The sequence below is a fragment of the Rana temporaria genome, chromosome 12 (genome assembly GCF_905171775.1).
Source record: "Rana temporaria chromosome 12, aRanTem1.1, whole genome shotgun sequence".
NCBI lineage: Eukaryota > Metazoa > Chordata > Amphibia > Anura > Ranidae > Rana > Rana temporaria.
The window spans coordinates 34,949,981-34,967,952 of NC_053500.1; the positions used below are offsets into that span (position 1 = coordinate 34,949,981).

General features: G+C 45.3%; 1 protein-coding gene across 1 annotated transcript in view; it reads left to right on the top strand.

The window, feature by feature from the left end:
• The first annotated feature begins 266 nt into the window (after window positions 1–266).
• The window catches only part of GRN (granulin precursor), a 31,555-nt gene continuing 13,849 nt past the window's right edge, over window positions 267–17,972 (top strand). Inside the window, exons 1-5 of the mRNA XM_040331407.1 lie at window positions 267–377; window positions 12,914–13,001; window positions 13,129–13,251; window positions 15,939–16,017; window positions 16,095–16,204. Of these exons, the coding sequence (XP_040187341.1) occupies window positions 12,915–13,001; window positions 13,129–13,251; window positions 15,939–16,017; window positions 16,095–16,204 (399 nt within the window). The 5' untranslated portion in view covers window positions 267–377; window position 12,914. The remainder of the gene's footprint in view (window positions 378–12,913; window positions 13,002–13,128; window positions 13,252–15,938; window positions 16,018–16,094; window positions 16,205–17,972) is intronic.

A 17,972-nucleotide genomic window follows, 5' to 3' on the forward strand; every position in this document is an offset into this window, starting at 1 on the left:
AGGGAATAATCTGGCAGAAAGAGAATAAAATCTCGTCCAGAAAATACGGAGTTTTCTCCCCACCCCCCCTCCCGCCCCCCAGGCCCCCACACAGGCAGACAGTACGGGGCACGCGCTGTGTGTATCACACACCATCACACTGCGCATGACCACTGACAATGCTGTTTACATGTCATGATTCATACAAGGGGGGGGGGGGAATCATGTGACAGTCAGAGCGTCACGTGATGGGCTCCTTGTCTGATTAGAGCGTGACCAGAGGGGAGCTTAAGCGACAGGCGCGGCAGCCAATCAGAGTCGCGGGTGGGCGGGGATTGGGTTAATAAACCCGAGTGCTGTGCTGGGACAGAGACAGGTTGTGGCTGCGAGGCGGACAGGTGAGTGTACTGCGCTATTGTGTATGTCATGTGAGCGCCATTGTGATGGGATTTTACACCTGTTAGAATGCAGCATTTAGTGGAGTGATGGGCATACATGTGCAGATTATCATTGCACAGATCTGCTGCTTGAAAGCTAAATCTGGCCAGTTCTGGGGGTGGGTGAGCTTGCTGCACATTGCAGTCTTTTTATATTAGACCATACACTATACAATCTGATTACAATTTGCATTCAGCTACTATGAGGGCAAGCCTAAGCAATTGACTTGCAGGCAGGCCCCTATATGACAGAGCTGTATATAGGATCTAAATCTGACCACACACTGTGCAATCTGATTGTACAATCTCTACACATCCTTCTACAGGTTTACCCAGGTGTTGTAAGTGATCTGATCAGACAGGTCCTTGTCCTAGGGAAGATCTAGGTGTAGGGCCAGATCTGCTAACAACTATGCAGAACAAGGACCTGCCTGATTGGCCGGTAGAGAGGTCATCCTATCACATAGTATAGGTAAATCAAAAGTTGATTGTACCTATACATTACCGAATGAGCACCGTTCCCTCCCTTAATGCTGTATATGTATTTGTATGTAAGCGATAACATAAAAAAAAAGTTGATTGTACAATCAGATTGTGTAGGGAGCCCAAAGCTTGCTACACATGTTACAATCGGTCTAATCATTTAGATCTGCTGTAATCTTCTCTAGATTTACTGGCTGCAATGTTCTGTGAGGGCCTTTCAGTGTGGCTGATCTGATGGGGTTAAACCCGATGCTGGCATACATCTCTGGGCACACCCTTGTGTCATCATGTGACTCTTCCAGCACCAGGCAGGGCGGGTTCTGATCTATAATGACAGCTCTGGGCAACTGTCCTCAAACAAGGAAGTGTCTGCATGGTTGTTAACCTCTAGTGAGGCTTGGGACTCCCCTCAACATTTCCTCTTGCAGCAGGTGGCCAGGAGAGTGACCTGATCAGTCTAAAGTTCCACCACCTTTTACTGCTGCCCTAAGGGACAGCTCCCCACTTTGTACTGCCACCTGTAGGTGTGCCCCCCTTCTTTCCTAGCGTTGCTGTAAGGCCCCATGCACGCGTGTTCAGAGGCATTTGGACAGCTTTTTCAACTGCCTCTGAACACATTCAATGTTTTATGTGTCCATGCACGCAGTCACGTTTTTTCGGCAGTTGCGTTTATGCTTATGGGTTCAGACGCAAAAGTTTTCACGTTTCAAACGCTAAACGCAGCACCCGCGTTTATAAGCGTTTTTAAAGGTACCCTTTTTTTACAATGTTATATAAACGCTGATGGATGCAAACGCTGTAAAACGCAGCGAAATTCGCGGCCAACACGGGCTTTTAAACTCCGGTTTTTGCCTTTGAAAACGTGTGTTTAGATGTGTTTGCATTTGCTTCTCGTGTGCATGGGGCCTTACCCCACCTCAAACTAAAAATTTCTAAGCAGTGTGCCCCCCCCCCCCCCAGATCTCTATAGATCAGGGTTTCTCAACTCCCAGTCCTCAAGGCGCCCCAACAGGTCATGTTTTCAGGCTTTCCATTTTGCACAGGTGGTCTGATCAGTTTCACTGCCTTGTAATTGCCACAGCTGTTTCTGAGGGAAATCCTGAAAACATGACCTGTTGGGGGCGCCTTGAGGACTGGAGTTGAGAAACTCTGGTATAGGTGAGACAAGGGGTATGTCTGTATTTGCTTATCATATCATTGTGTTGCAACACACAAGAAAAATGAAAAATGATTTGCTTATCTGGATCTAAAACGGCACCACATCCCCCCTTGTGTAAACATTTAATACCGTGTTTCCCCGAAAATAAGCCCGGGTCTTGTATTCTTTTTGGCAACAAAAGACACAGTAGGGCTTATTTTCTGGGTAGGTCTTACCATGTAATGTGTTGTCTTCTCTCCCCCTCCCCCTCTCTCTCTGCCTGATAGGAATCCCCAGTGTGAACGGAGTTAAAATGCTTGTAAAATCCTATAATCCATTCTATTACAGTATTATATAATGTACAATGTGTGTGTGGTTCTGTAATATAATTGTGCCACATACCTTCGTTATAGCGCCGCTCTGCGCTTCTGTGACCTGCCGGAGCTCTCTTTCCCGCATTTATATTACAGAAACACACACATTGTACATTATATACTACAAGAATAGAGTGTATTATAGGATTTTACAAGCATTTTAAAATGGGGCTTATTTTCGGGCTAGGGCTTATATTGCAGCCCTCTTGGTACATAACGCTAGGTCTTATTTTTGGGGAAACACGGTATAGAGAATGAAGGGTTTTGGGGATTTTAGAGGTGCAAATTTACAACAATGTTATGAGAAAAATGTTTGTTAAAGGTTTAAATGACATAATCAGAATATAAAGATCAAATCCTACAATGGAACAAATCGTACAATTGCAAAAGTGCTGACTGAATATTTCTCTACATGTTTTGCCACAAGTAGTAGCTTCCTCAGGAGGATTTATTTATCAGGCACTATAAACACTAAGATGGCAAAATCTTTTAAAACACACACAAATCTAAAATGACAAAGTACAAATTTTATACTTTTGAAAGTATAATTTTTTATATTTATATAATTGTATTTTTGATTTAGATTTTTTATCTTGGTGTTTATGTCTGATAAATTCTCCTGAGGAAGCTACTAATGGTGAAACATGTAGAGAAACATTCAGTCTGTACTTTTTAATATAAATTTATTTTTTTATTTTCATTCTGATTGTCTTTTTTTTTTTTTTTACAAGTTTTTTTTCATAACATTGTAAATTTGCACCCCCAAAAGCCTTAGTTTTCTATATTAGTGTTGCAACTTGCATGATTTCAAAGTAGCAGGTCAGTGTGTTCAGGTGCTACTGGCTGACCTCAGTGTCGCTTAATACACAGATGTCTGTGCAAGTTGCATCTAAAATCGCAAAAAATAGTGTAGGAACCTTTTTTCAGAACTGCAACTCAGTATAGTCTGAGTGGCATGGGTTTGAGTGGTTCCGTTGCTGACAGTAGGGGTTTGACTTGGGAACTGTCATCGCATGACCAATTGCACCCGTGTGAACGGGTGGTTTGGGTTTCATACTTGTGCGGCTTAGAATCTGATTCTTTGGCTGTTCTATGTAACTTTCTTTGGAAAATAAAGGAATTACAAAAAAGTAGGGATCGGACTTGTGAGACCCAAAGTCGCAGGGCATGTGAAACACCAGCTATCTAAGAGCAGTTTCAATTGATGCTACTGGTCGCTGCGACTTCAGAAAAAGTTCCTGTGCTACTTTGACACGGCTTCAATAAAGTCTCATCAAAGTCAGGCTCCAAAGTCGCACTGAATCCTACAACTTTGGCGTCGGCTGATGTGAAGAGCCTAATAAAGTTTTAAAGTGTCTAACATATCTGACCCTCCCTCCCACACAATACACATGTGTACCTTACAGCAGTGGTTCTCAACTGTCCTCCTACCCCCCCAACAGGCCAATTTTTACTAAGACTTTGATTTAAAGAGGAAGTAAACCCTCTTAAACACCCCCCCCCCCCCAAAAAAAAACCTGCAAGGCAAAGGCATAATGAGCTAGTGTGACTAGCATACTAGCTCATTATGAATTACTTGCCTTAGATCAAAGCTGTCGTCTCCCCCCTCCGGCCGCAGACATCTCTCCCGGAGGATAGTTCCAGGTATCGCGGCTCCAGCGCTGTGATTGGCTGGAGCCGCGATGACGTCACTCCGCATGCACAGGGTAACGGTACACGCTAGGGAAGAAACGGCACAGTTTTGTTTCTTCCCAGTGCATGCGCCGTTTGTTTTACTGGCGGACTACAAGTGAAATATCTCCTAAAAGGCGCATGTTTAGGAGATATTTCCACTACCTACAGCAGGGGTGTCCCTCTATTTCCTTGTGGGCCGCATCAGCATTATGGTTGCCCTCAAAAGGGCCGGTTGTATCTGTAAGATTAGATGTCCAGCGCATCCCCTCCCCTTACATTAGATGTTAAGAGCCCCCCCACCATCAGTAGTTGAGTCCCCCACCCTCCCTTGCATCAGTGCTCTCCCTTTCCTTATGCTGCTGCTGGGAAGAAGCTGGATGCATTGCTTGAAAGTAGGTCTGGAGTAGGACCAGAGAAGGGCTGAAGCTCTCCTGCAACTGCAGGAGAGGTGCGAGGGCCACATGAAATGGGCTGGATTCGGCCTGTGGGCCTTGTGTTTTAACACCTGTGACGTATAGGTAATCCTAGAATAAGGCTTACCTACAGGTAGAAGTCAGAGGGTTTACAACCACTTTAAAGCACCTGTGCAAGATTAAGGAGAACCTGAAAACATGGCCTGTTGGGGGTACTTGAGGAAAGGGATGAGAACCACTGCCTTACAGGACCAGTGCTTAACGGCACCAGCTTGCTATACATGTAGGAATGTATTGTGGGGGGGGGGGGGGGGGGGGCGTCGGCATTTTGTGGCGTGTTCTATTTAGATCATGACTTATCAAGGAAATTCCGAGTAATAGTGAAGGGACAGTCTGTTAGACACTCCCAGGTTTTTTTTTCCCTCTAAATGGCTTCCTTTACCTCAGTGCAGTCCTCCTTCACTTGCCTCATCCTTCCATTTTTTTGCTTTTAAAATGTCCTTATTTCTTCTGAGAAATCCTCACTTACTGTTTTTCTGTCTGTAACTCCACACAGTAATCTGAGGCTTTCTCCCTGGTGTGGAGTGTCGTGCTCGCCCCCCTCCCCTGGACTACAGGAGTTGGGATGCTGTTAGTGGGTGTTTGACTCTCCTGTAGACCAAGGGAGGGGGCGAGCAAGACACTCCACACCAGGGAGAAAGCCTTGCATTACTGTGTGGAGTTACAGACAGAAGAACAGGAAGTGAGGATTTCTCAGAAGAAATGAGGACATTTTAAAAGCAAAATGGAAGGATGAGGTAAGTGAAGGAGGACTGCACTAAGGTAAAGAAAGCTATTTAGGGAAAAAAATTGTACCTTTAAAACCCTTTAAAGATCTATCAACTTGTGCCTTGACTACTACGTCAAACCCTGTGTATAATACTTAGAATTTCTGGGTATAGAATGTGTAGTCTTCTCCCCAGGAGGCCAAGTTTAGGTCCGAACAGACCAGAGTGTGAGACCAGCAGCAAAGTCATTGAAGCTCTATGAAAGATCAGACATGGTGCTTACTGGGGAATTGACTCAGCGGGGTCATGAGGGTGAGATCATGTGGATGGGAGTCTTATGGATGTCACAACAGTGACTGCAACAGGAGGGTAGGAGGACCAAACTTCCGCACAGATCATTGCGGTGATCTGACCAGAAGTGGAAGCGGGTACCTATCAAAAGCAGGTACCCGCTACACTCAAAGTGGCAAATCTGTGGGGGGGGGGGGGTGTAAACATTAACTTGCTAGGTGTTGGTAAATAGTCGGATCGTCTCGTTTTTTTTTTTTTTTCTGGCAGTTGCCCTTTTATCAAATGCTTCCCAAACCTGATGGCGCAGCGGATGTGCTGCCCAGACAAGCCATGTTCTTGAATACTAGTGCAGCGCTCAGGAGCTACTGTGTAGTGTAAATTGTGGCTCACTACTTAAAAAAAAAAAATGTATGCCTTGTATAAACGGTGATACTCCTGCTAGTAATCTATTTGGTCCCATAGTGTGGGTGGAGGACTTCCTGTTGGAGCCAAGTCTGGTTGTTTCCTATTCTCTACATCAGCTTCCTGATTTCACAACTCAAGCTGATGGTGTAACCTTTGGCTGCAGTCGCCTATAAGTAGTTGGGAGGTTGGCCCTTTGGTATTTTAGAATGGTCTAATGCAGGGAAATGCACTTAGCAGACCGCCAGCTGTTGCAGGACATAGGGTCCTTTCACACCAGCGGACCGTTCGTCCGTTCATTACAAGTCCATTAACGGACTTGTAATGAATCCCTATGGGAATGTGTCTGTTAGCGGATGGAGCATCCGCGTCAGTCGGGATCCGCTTTTCCGAACGGAAGAAACCCTATTTTTCTTCCGTTCGGCGGAACGGACCGGATGCAGACGGACAGACGGTCCGTCTGCATCCGGTCCCCCATACGGGACAGCGGAGCAGAGACATGGCGGTCCCTGCACTGTGTGCGGGGACCGCCCTATCCGCCGACAGCTCAGCGGGGATCCCCGCTGAGCTTTGGCGGACCCAGAAACGGTCCGCTCCGTGTGAAAGAGCCCTGAAACAGCTGGCCCACGCAGGGGAGAACATGTAAACTCCAGGCAGGTAGTGTCGAGGTTGGGATTCGAACCAGTGACTTTTTTTTTACTGCTAGGGGAGTACTACCCACTGTGCTGACCATTTGCAACTTTCAAGTCATGGCAGTGTGAAAGGGGCCTTTGGCTGGGTTCACACTGGTGCAATGTGTGAACCCTGCGAATCCACTGCAGGTTCCTGACTCGCATGGCAAATACGGTAATTAACCCTAAGTGGGCTAAATCACAAAAAGGGGAGGGGGGCTGCAATCTCAAAGTGGCCCCATAATGTGGCCCGCTTTTCTCAATCGCACTGCAAACTGTCGGTTCAGACATGGATCGCGTAGGTGTTAACACCCATGCGATCCGATTCTGGTGTGGACCAAAGAAGGGTCCTCTGTGAGTTTAGTTGGAATGCGATTTCACATTATTTCTGTAGAGCTTTCTTTTCTTTGTGTCCTCCCTGGAACAGGAAGTGAATGCTACACTTGTAGCAAAGAATTGATACAAGGTGCATGTGTCTTAAAATTGTTAAATATGTTGCTTTTATAATCTGGTACATGTTGCCGCTTATGCTGCTTATGCCTTTATGCTGTGTCAGTAGGAAATACCTGGTGGTCCTGCCAGTTTCCCTCCCTTGCTATTGCTTTCTGGCCACACTTGGCATGGAAACGGATTCATCCTAACGTGGAGTGTCAGGATGCTGTGCATACACACAGTATACCTGCTGCGGACATGCCCCTGCATATGTACGGTATCAGAGGGTGGACTTTAATGGCCAGACACAGTATGTGTCCATGGGTGGCAGAGCTTTCTGCACTGTGCGCTCCCAGTATAGTGACCAAGCTGTCGGGTGGCTCTTTGTAGAGACAATAGAAAAAGCTAATCTCTTGTGTTTAACAAGCCGTCAAGGTCACTCCTGGGAACAAAGTTCAGGAAACATGTTATCAAGCACCAACATGTCTTTAGATAACAGCACAGGGACTAATTTGAATAATTTATTATATATATATATATATATATATATATATATATATATATATATATATATATATATATATATATATATATATATATATATATAATATTATTCGGAAAAGCAAATATCTGGTAAAAATGGTGTATAAATCATATTCAGCAGGCCTAAAGTTATTTTCCAGGATATGGCCTATGCAGTAGGGATGTACCGATATTAGTATCGGTATCGGTACAGAGCATTTCCCAGAGTACTTGTACTGGGGGGGGGGGGAAATGCTCCGATGCCTCACCCGATACCTGGCAGGCAGGGGAGTTGCAAGTCTTCTCCCCCATGCTGTCTTTCCCCCATGCTCGTCTTCTATCCCCCCCCGCTCCGTGACGGGCTTCTCTCCAGCCGTGACGGGCTTCTCTCCAGCCGTGACGGGCTTCTCTCCAGCCGTGACGGGCTTCTCTCCCCCCCTCAATCTGTCAGGATGGAGAGCGGCGGTAGGAGCCGCTAAACCCGGCTCCTACCTTTTCAGAATGAACAGTCAGTGATCACTGACTGTCCATTCATATAACTGAGCATCGTAAACTGTGTTTACGATGCTTCAGTTTATGAATGGATAGGAGCCTCTGTCTCCTGTCCATTCATTTCCAGTGCAGCTGAGAAAGGGACTGGGGATCTGTGACCTTAGTTCCTTTCTCTGTCTTAAAGGGGAGACGTCAGAGGTCTGTTAAGACCCCTGATATCTCTCCAAAGATCCCCAACAGGGCTGATTAAAAAATTGCAATAAATATAAAAAAAAAAAAGTAAAAAGAAAAAAAAAAAGCACACTGACAATCCCCCTAAAAATAAATAAAAAATCACTGTAAAAAAAAAAAAAAAAATAAAAAAAAAAAAATACTGTCACATGACATTAAAAAAAAAAGTGTATCGGTATTCGGTATCGGCAAGTACTTGAAAAAAGTATCGGTACTTGTACTCGGTCTCAAAAAAGTGGTATCGGGACAACCCTACTATGCAGTAAACTTTTATTGTCATGACCCCTCCTGGCCAAAAAAATTCCATGTCCTGCCATTGCTTGGTTTTGGTTCCTGTAAGACCCCTTTCACACTAAGGAGTTTTTCAGGCGGTATAGCGCTTCTATACCACCTGAAAAACTCCTGCCCAGCAGCCTCAATGTGAAAGCCGGAGGGCTTTCACACTGAGGCGATGCGCTGGCGGGAGAGAAAAATCTCCTGCAAGCAGCATATTTGGAGTGGTGAGGGGAGCGGTGTGTGTATACCGCTCCTTCCCATTTAAAAACAATGGGAAACCGCGGCTATACGCCTCTGCAGAGCCGCATTGCGGGTGGTATTAACCCTTTATCGGCCGCTAGCAGGGGTTAATACCGCACCACTAGCGGCTGAATCCCACGGCAAATCCGACAGTATAACGCTGCTATTTTTAGCCGAGCTATACTGCCACCGTGGCTCCTGCCCCAGTGTGAAAGGGGCCTTATGCTGGGAGTGAATCCCAACAGTGTCCCATCTTGGCAGAAAGGTAGGACATAGATTGGTAGCGGAGTGTTTTGGTCAGGCTTTTGAGGGCCAATTTGTCAGAGGTATGACACATTAAGACAACTTTGAGAAATGTTCATGTTTTCAGGGCCCCCTCAAATGCATAAGTTCTCCTAGAAAAGGTGAACTTGAAAGGGGTTGTGAAAAACCCTCGCCCAGTGAAGTAACTGGCCTCAGGTGATGGGAGATGAAACAAATTCTCCTGCATGAGTTGTACTGTTTATCTATAGCGGTCTTTCCTCTACATCCATTCAAAGTGTAGAATGTACACAGAATCTCTCGGCTCTGAAAAGCGGGGGGGTGGAGAGCTGGAAGTTGTATCAGTGAGGAGAGATTTTTGGAGGGAAGACTAACACAGGAAAAGTTGAGGGTTTCAAATCGGCTGACGCCACTTTTCTTGGTGTCGGGGAAAACTTGTCAGAAGTGATTCATGCAGAGGGGAAAAAAAAGCGGCAGAGAAAAATGTCATCAAAGCCTGGTACACGCTGGCCAAAACTGCCAGTTCAACAGAAATTGGCTGACATTCAGCCCTTGTGTACAATAGCCTGTCCAACGAGCCAACCATTCGGCCAGCTTGTGTCGAATGGGCATGTTGAAAAAAACAGAATTTAAGTGGCACTGGCAGCCCCCCCCCATCAGAACACAGCGGCTCAGTGGGGAGACCCTTTTGCAAACATTGGATAGTACAGCAAGCCCCTTTAAATAACCAGGGCAAGAGAATCTGCAGGTAGGTTGCTCCTCCTTCACGACATAGTAGCAGGCAGACCAGGGAGGGATGTCATGCGTAGCCATATCTCTTGGCATGTTCATGTTAGAGTTTTGGTCTGTTCTCCGGTGTGAACTGGGCCTTAATGCAGGAAGTTTACCCACTTAAAGTCTAAACCACTTGTTTCTTACGAAGTTAAAAATCAGTATTTTCGGCTAGAAAAATATTCGGAACCCCAAAACATTGTATACATATTTTAGCAGAGACCCTAGGGAATAAAATGGTTGCAATATTATGTCACACAGTGGTCTTTCAAACTTTTTTTGGGGGGGGGAATACACTTCAATGAATTAAAAAAAAGAAACCGAGTTGGCCCAATTTCTTTTTTTTTTTTGAAGTGGTTGTAAACCCAACCACTTCAAGAAATATCTCCTAAACTTACACGGTTTAGGAGATATTTACAATTGAGACGAGCGCCATAGAGAACGGCGCAGGTGCACTGAGCCTGCGGGTCCCGCACGGGAGTGACGTCACGGCGATAACAGGAAGAAGCGACTAGGGGACATGGCGGTGGATGGAGAAGGACTTCGGGGGCTTTGATCGCAGGAAAGTGTATGCTGTGCATACTAGCTCATTATGCCTTTATCTTGCAGGTTTTTTAAAGTGAAGGGTTTACTTCCTTTTTAATGTGAAAGATGTTATGCCACGAATTGTGATTAATCTTCTAAGTAAATCACGATTTCTCATTTTAGCCAGAATCGTGCAGATGGTATGAGGCAATGCTATGATTGAGGATGGACCCATCAAGGGTCTTGTGTCTTCAGCTGTACCCAACTTTTTAAAATGTATTTAGGACTAGTTTACTGGTAGTGCGGTCATTTTACTATTAAACTCTGTATTACGAGCTGGATACGCACTCGTGATTAGTACAGAAAGGGTGGGCCTGCTTGGAGCGTCGTCAACTGTCTGACAGGAAGCAGAATCTACCTGCGCTGCACTTTTGTAGTTTTGTTGTTCAGGCATTGTACCTGATCATGTGACTACAGCTAGAACAAAAATGCGGCGTGTCGGAACAAATGGGTATTGTTGTGGTTGAAATCTAAAGCAGAAGAGAATGCTCATATCTGGTACAAAGTATGAGATTTCACAAGTGAGAAGCTGATAAATATAAGATTATGGCCTTGGATCAGCAGATTGCGGTCTGTGGTTTCTGAACTGGTTCAGCTGAGTTGAAGGTGGAAGGATCTAGAGACAATGACGCCACTTCCTGTGTGATCTCTGGTATAGCAGATGTACTGTGAAGGTTGCTGAACACTAGGCTTTCATTGTTTTTAGTTGACAAAATCTGTCGGTCTGTTTTGACTGTGAAACTACATCAAATAAAACTTTGTCAATGAACAAAAATGAAGGGACACTTTTTTTTTTTTCAATAAGTCTTTATTTTATCAATTAACAAACATAAACAAGCTGCTGCACAACATTGTAATACATTAAAGGGTCACTAAAGGAATTTTTTTTTTTAGCTAAATAGCTTCCTTTACCTTACTGCAGTACTGGTTTCATGTCCTCAGTGTTCGTTTTTGCTTTGATGTTGCTGTAAATCCTCTCTGTTCTGGACACATCCTGGTTGCCTGTTTCCTGATAACCACAGTACTGGGAGATTTCTCACGGTGGTCACTAATCAAGGAGGTGTGAGTAAAACAAAACTGGATTGGTGCTGAGGAGTTTTAGACAAAGTATCACTGCTCTCTATTGGCTGACTGCCCTCTAGTGGCTCTCTGTACATCAGAGAACCAGGAAACAACAGCAAAAACGAAACTACACTGCAGGCACATTATATGATTGTTTTTTTTATCTATTTTTAATCATTTTTAAAAGGAATCAGTTAACTATTATGTCTCTATGCCCTGTAAACAGTCATTTCAGCTAAAAAAACTTTTTCCTTTAGTGACCCTTTAAACTGTAAAGGCATAATGTATATAATTCAGGCCTATTGCTTACCCCTGATGGGTTCCATGAAGGGACTCTTTACCCATGTAAACTTCCACTTTACTCAAAATGCCACCTCACATTCAGTTTCTCTCCTAGCAAGGTGGCAACTGTAGTGGTGCTTGGTGGCATGAGGTGCAGGCATCGGACCCCCATCCAGAGGGGTGGCCCTGGCTATAGTGGCTTCTTGTGACATACATAGCAAGCCACATTTGATTGTGCCAAAGCAAATTGCCTGTCTACTGCAGAACAGCAGGTACAATTGCTGATGCCACAGTAGGTCAACTGCAGGTTGTGAGAACGGTAACAACTATATTCAGTTAACTGTAAAATGGAAACTTGCCTAGGATTAGGGTTGCCACCTCATCCCTTTAAACCCAAACACACATGAATTACACAGGTTCTGAGTCTAATGTAATGCAGGAAAGGCACCAAGTGAGTTTAATTGCCACCTTAATCAGCCACAGAACCTGTGCAATTATGTGTTCGGGTTTAAAGGGATGAGGTGGCAACCCTACCTAGGATGGCTGTTTAGCTTGAGCCTGCACCTTGACTCAGTCAGAGGTGATGGGTGACCAACACCAAAAAGATAGACTTGTGCAAGCTTACCGGAAGGCCAGCTGTATGAGCTTGTGGCTAAAAACCCAGCCAGGTCCTCTATCAGGAAAAGCAACTCGGGATGTACAGTATAGAAAGGCAAACCACAGCTAACAAGGGATGGTCAGTCACTAGTATTTCCAGGAAATGCTAGTAAATGACCGACTCGTGTTCATGACGATTAACCAGGGGTGGTCAATCGCTCATCAGCTGTGGCTTGCCTTTCTATATGGAGTTGCTGTTCCTGAACCTCCTGTCTAAAGGCCCTGGCTGGGTTTTTTAGCCACAAGCTCGTACAGCTTGCCTTCCGGTAAGCTTGCACGTTATGTGGAGGAGGTGCACAAGTCTGTCTTTGGTGTTGAGAAGGACCCTTTATGCCCACTCCTTTTGTGGTTTATGGACGAATATGCATTGGGGGGGGGGGGGGGGGGAGATTTTAAATCAACCCTGATGCTCCTCTCTGGGTACTGTTGTGCAAAAGCACCTGTTACTGACTGGCTTTTTTTTTTCTCTGCAGAATGGCACCTCCTTGGTATCTCCTGCCCTTGGTGGCCTTGGTTGTCCTGTGTCCCGATGGGTCCATGTGCAGCGATTCACAGAATGAGGTGAGAGCGGATTACACAACCAAAGGCGTTTGTATATATGTATACATACATACATACATACATACATACATACATACATACACATTTTTTCCCATTTATGAGTCATGTCACTTTTTCTCTCCTCCAGGGTGCCACTCGTTCTCTTCCCATGATCAGTGATGTCTTCTGCACAGAGCAGATGGGCTGTCCTGAAGAATATTCCTGCGTGAAGACTCCTATGGATGGATTCGCTTGCTGCCCACTTGCTCAGGTACACTTGCCTTGTATTGTGGGACTGGGCACACCACAGGGAGCCATTTAAGTTGGTTACCAGGGCAACTGAAGCAGCTATCTGGGGGGGCCCCCAACTACAAAATGTATACTGCTAGACTTCTAAAGGGGATAATGCAAATGGCCAAAGCTTTGCACCAGCCTGTCCCCTTGGAGGATGCACTTGTAGGTGGCTCTCAAATGTTATATCAATACAGTGCAAATGGGCCTGCTTTGTCCCTTCTGAAATCCTTGTTGGTGTTAAAAGCATAGGTTGGTCCAAGCTGCCACCTTGTCAAGGGCCCTCTTTTAGCCTCAGTGATACTATAGATTCATGTTTTAAAAAACAAATGTGTCATGCTTGCCTCCACTGTGCAGCTCATTTTGCAGAGTGGCCCCATATTGTCTTTTGGGGTACCATGGCAGCACCTCTCCCGCAATAGATAACCCCCTCTGGGAAGCTTTCTCCTGGTGGGGGGGGGGGGGGGGGGGTTACCTTGTGGGGCACGCTCCTGTGTCCTGCACTCGGCCTGCATAGCTGCCAGGTGTATGACATGGCTGCGTCATTGGATTTGATTGACAGTAGCGGAAGCCAATGGTTGCACGGCTATCAATCTATCCAATGAAGAGCTGAGAAGCCATGGGGAGAAGGACGCGGTATCGTGCCCGCAAAAGTTGAGGGCTCATTTAAGTAAAACGGGGGGGGCAGGGGGTGGACGAAGCAAGTTTATTATTTTTGAATGCATAGGATGTAAGGGGGGGGGGGACAAGGCTTTTACAACCCCCCTTTAATCCCTCAGCTGGTTCCTGAACTGTAGTCTCGTCACTTTGCATAAAAGCACTCCTTAACTAAACGGCCACTTTATATCAGATCCTCTGCTATAGTTATGCTCTCAGTCTAAAGATTAAATGCGATTTGGTCTTTATTAAAGAGGGCTTGTCACTACAAAAGTAGGCTACTACAATGGGTCATTTTACTAGTGCCACCTCCCTTGCAGCTGATCTTTGCTTTCTTCCAACGTTGGAAGTAATGGTAGATGGCTTTGGCCTCTTCTAGTTGATGCATCACCATGGTATCCTTTAGCCTTAAGGGAACACGCCCCTAATGTGGCAGGTAAACTGCAGAATGCAGCGACTGTTGCCAATGCAAACATGCGAATGTTTAAAAAAAATCATGCTAAATGCTGCTCCTCAACAATCTCCCCTGACTTCATTATTTGTGTTTCTTGTCCTAGCTTTGCATTCACTAGTTCCTCTTGCACCATCTTCGACACTACACAATAGTATTGGCAGTAGAAACCACTAAATGGGGAGGGGGTTCAGGAGAGAGTTCAACACCTTTTTATTGGCATGTTATGTTTGCTAACGGTCTCTGGATAATTCCTCAAACACTGCAAGGGAGGCAGAACTCAAATATTATACTAGGCTGTGGGAAACTTTTTTAAGGTCTCTTAAAAGTACCTACCATCTTAAGACAGAACTACGGTCCTAGCCTAAATATACTTTAAGTTTCTAATGGCACAGCTGTTCTCTAGGTAGAAGCTATGACCACTTATGTCCCAGTTTCTGACACTGGCAGGGTATCCTTCAAATCTGCTTATCCTCTAACTGATCATTTCTGTCCCCACCCTGCTCTAAAGGGTTTTGTCAGGGAGCCCACTGTTGGGAAGACTTGAACCTTAACCTAGCTTCACATGTGTGTTTCTGCTGGCCATGTTTGTGTGGGCATGGCAGCGCATTTCGTTCAGTGGGCTACTGTGCCTGCATTTCCCTGCAGAAAAAGGTGCATGCACTGATTTCAAAACGCTGCCCATTGGGATTTTACATGCATGAGGGTGCCGTTCAGAATGAATGGCACCCCCATGCATTCTCACAATAGCATGCTTTCACTGCAGGTGGTGGTTGCAGGAATTTCTGCAATTCCTGCACCCACAAGCTTGAACCAAGCCTTGAGGTGACTCGTGTTGCTATACGATTTTTTTTTTTTTAATTAAATGGAGAAAAAGATTAACCACTAGAGCTGGGGTAGGCAACCTTGGCACTTCAACTGCTGAACTAAAATTCCAGTGAGCGATTGTAAGACAGACACACGGGTATGATTCAAAAGATTGGTTTGTAGCTTCACCTGGAATTGCCAAGGTTGTCTTGTACTAGAAGCTGGGAGGATTGGGTAATGCAATTTGGCAGCATGGGGAGTGCATTGTGTTGGTGCATGGGTTCTCAACCTGTGGCTCTCTAGCTGAACTAAAAGGCCCATGAGGCATTTCAAGGCTGACGGTTGCAAGAATGACTCCCAAATGCTAAGGTATGATGGAACCTGTAGTTCTGCAGCTGGAGGGCCACAGGTTGAGTACCCATGCATTAGTGACTGGCTCAGACTTTGTATTGTGAGAAGTACAACCACTGTATAGCACTGAAGATCAGAAGTCTATCCATACATGGAAACAAGGTTTTAAATTATCGGTGATAAATTGTCATGGGTATTGACTATAAAAAATGAAGCTATTTTCACTTAAGGTGACAGTTTGGACACCTGCAGATCCCCCCCCCCCCAATCTTTCCCCCCTATATCGCTTTAAAGACTTGATCAGCTACGATGGCCTCAACCACTGGGTTTGTACTTGGTTCTGGGGATATGTTAAGTCATTCAGCAAATTATATTCATATTTTAAGCCTTCATTTCCTTAGGGAGCTTCCTGTCGGGATGGACATCACTGCTGCCCTTCAGGCACACTTTGTTCTGAAGATGGACATTCCTGCTTGCCAGGTAAGTTATAGTATTTGCACGTGTTTTAGTGCTTCTGGATTGCATCTTCTAGAAATTAACGCTGATTTGTTTTACAGCTAGCAATCAGTCTGCAGTAGTCTGTCCTGATGGGGCCTCAGAATGCCCAAGTGGATCCACATGCTGCCAGATGGCTGATCAGAGCTGGGGATGCTGCCCACTGGAACAGGTGAGCTGGAGGCCGAGTAACTATTTCTGCAGTGAAAGTGTTAAAGTCCAGCCTGAGCTTTTTAAGCTGGGCTTCTCCTAAGTTAGTTTTGCACTCCTGTGACCAGTTTTCAGAGGAGTGGTCTGAAGTCCGCTCTCCGCTGACGTCACTGCCATGTCAAAGCAGCGTGTCGGGATCCGCCAGCTGCCCTGATGGCAGTCTTGGCGAGCCGATGAGACACCTCTCCAGCCCCTCCACAGCTCAGCGCTTTAAGTGTGGAGAAGCAGAGGAAAGACGCTGACAGTCAGCAGCTTTCCTCTCGGATCTGTGAACGAGCCATCTGCAATGTTCGGTGGCTCAGTTCCCAATGCAGAGATGGCGCATCAGTCTGATGCTCCATCCACCAAGGTCAGTTTGAATCATTTTTAAAAATTAAACCATATTCTAATGTTCACTTGGATGGGTCACACCCTGTAATTCGGAGCACCAGATCTGGTCTTCTCTCCAATTAAGCATGGGGTATGTACACTCTTTGGAGTTGGGTTGCACTGAGGAAATATAAATGGCATTATGTACAACATGGGGTGTTGGGTTTTCATTGATGAAAACAATTTGGCTCTGTAGGGTGGTCATTTGTGTTAAATCACATTCTAGAGTTCCTCCTCGAGAAGACCAATGTACATACTAAGAGGGAAGCAACAAAAGTTGACAGTACCTACAATTTTTAGGACTAAAGAGAAATGCAGTTTGAGCTATTGAGCATGTTTAACAATCCGATTTCTGCAAAAGACAGGCCAGTAAAAGTAAGACTAGAACACCACTGACTGAAATATTTAAAAGCCTAACTCTCAGATTTAAAAGCCAATTAAGGGCTTGTTCACACTTTCTCATAATACTGATGCTTGTCAAACGCATTAATGTGTTAATGGGTGCCTTTTGAGGAGCATTTTTTAATGCTTGAACACTCTATGTGTGTTTGGGGCACATTAAAACTGCAATATGCTAATGTGCTGTAATCACATGCCAAGAAGGGTTGCAATGCGTTACCATAGACTTGAATGGAAGATGTAGAAAAGTTTCAAACTCAACATGGCGCTTCAATTTCAACAGGGCAGCAACAATGTTGGCAACAGACTAAAGAATGGGTGGTGGTTGTGGCTGAAGGATAAGTCCTGCAAAGTGGTAGAGTTACAAAGTGATATTGAGAGACCCAGGCTGTTTGGCTGCAAGATGGGGAGAGTGTAGTCCCACCAGGGCCACATATATTTTAGGATTTAGATTGGGAATTTTTTTCATTAATCATAAGTCAAGATGCTTTTCACCATGGCAAACGGGTTTTCTTCTGAACTCTGGCCATTTAGCAGCTATGAAGGGGTGCCAGCTTTTGTTATTAGAAACCCCTGGATCGGGCAGTGCAGCAAAGCAATTTTGGCATTCTTGTGGATGGGTATATAGAACAAGGGAAAAGGAGCCCAAACATCCTGGACCAGATCACTGAGAGCATGGGTGCTCAACCTGTGGCTCTCCAGCTGTTGCAGAACTACAATTCCCATGAGGCATTGGAAGCCGCTGACAGTTACAAGCATGACTCTCGAAGGCAGAGGCATGATGGGACTTGTAGTTCCGCAACAGCTGGAGAGCCACAGGTTGAGCACCCATGACTGAGAGGGACAGGACCACCAAGGTGTGCAACAACCCCTGAAGCATCTAACTATAGGGTTCAAACACTATCTGGGAAGGAACCCAGTACCTTGTAGAACAGGGATATGCAATTAGCGGACCTCCAGCT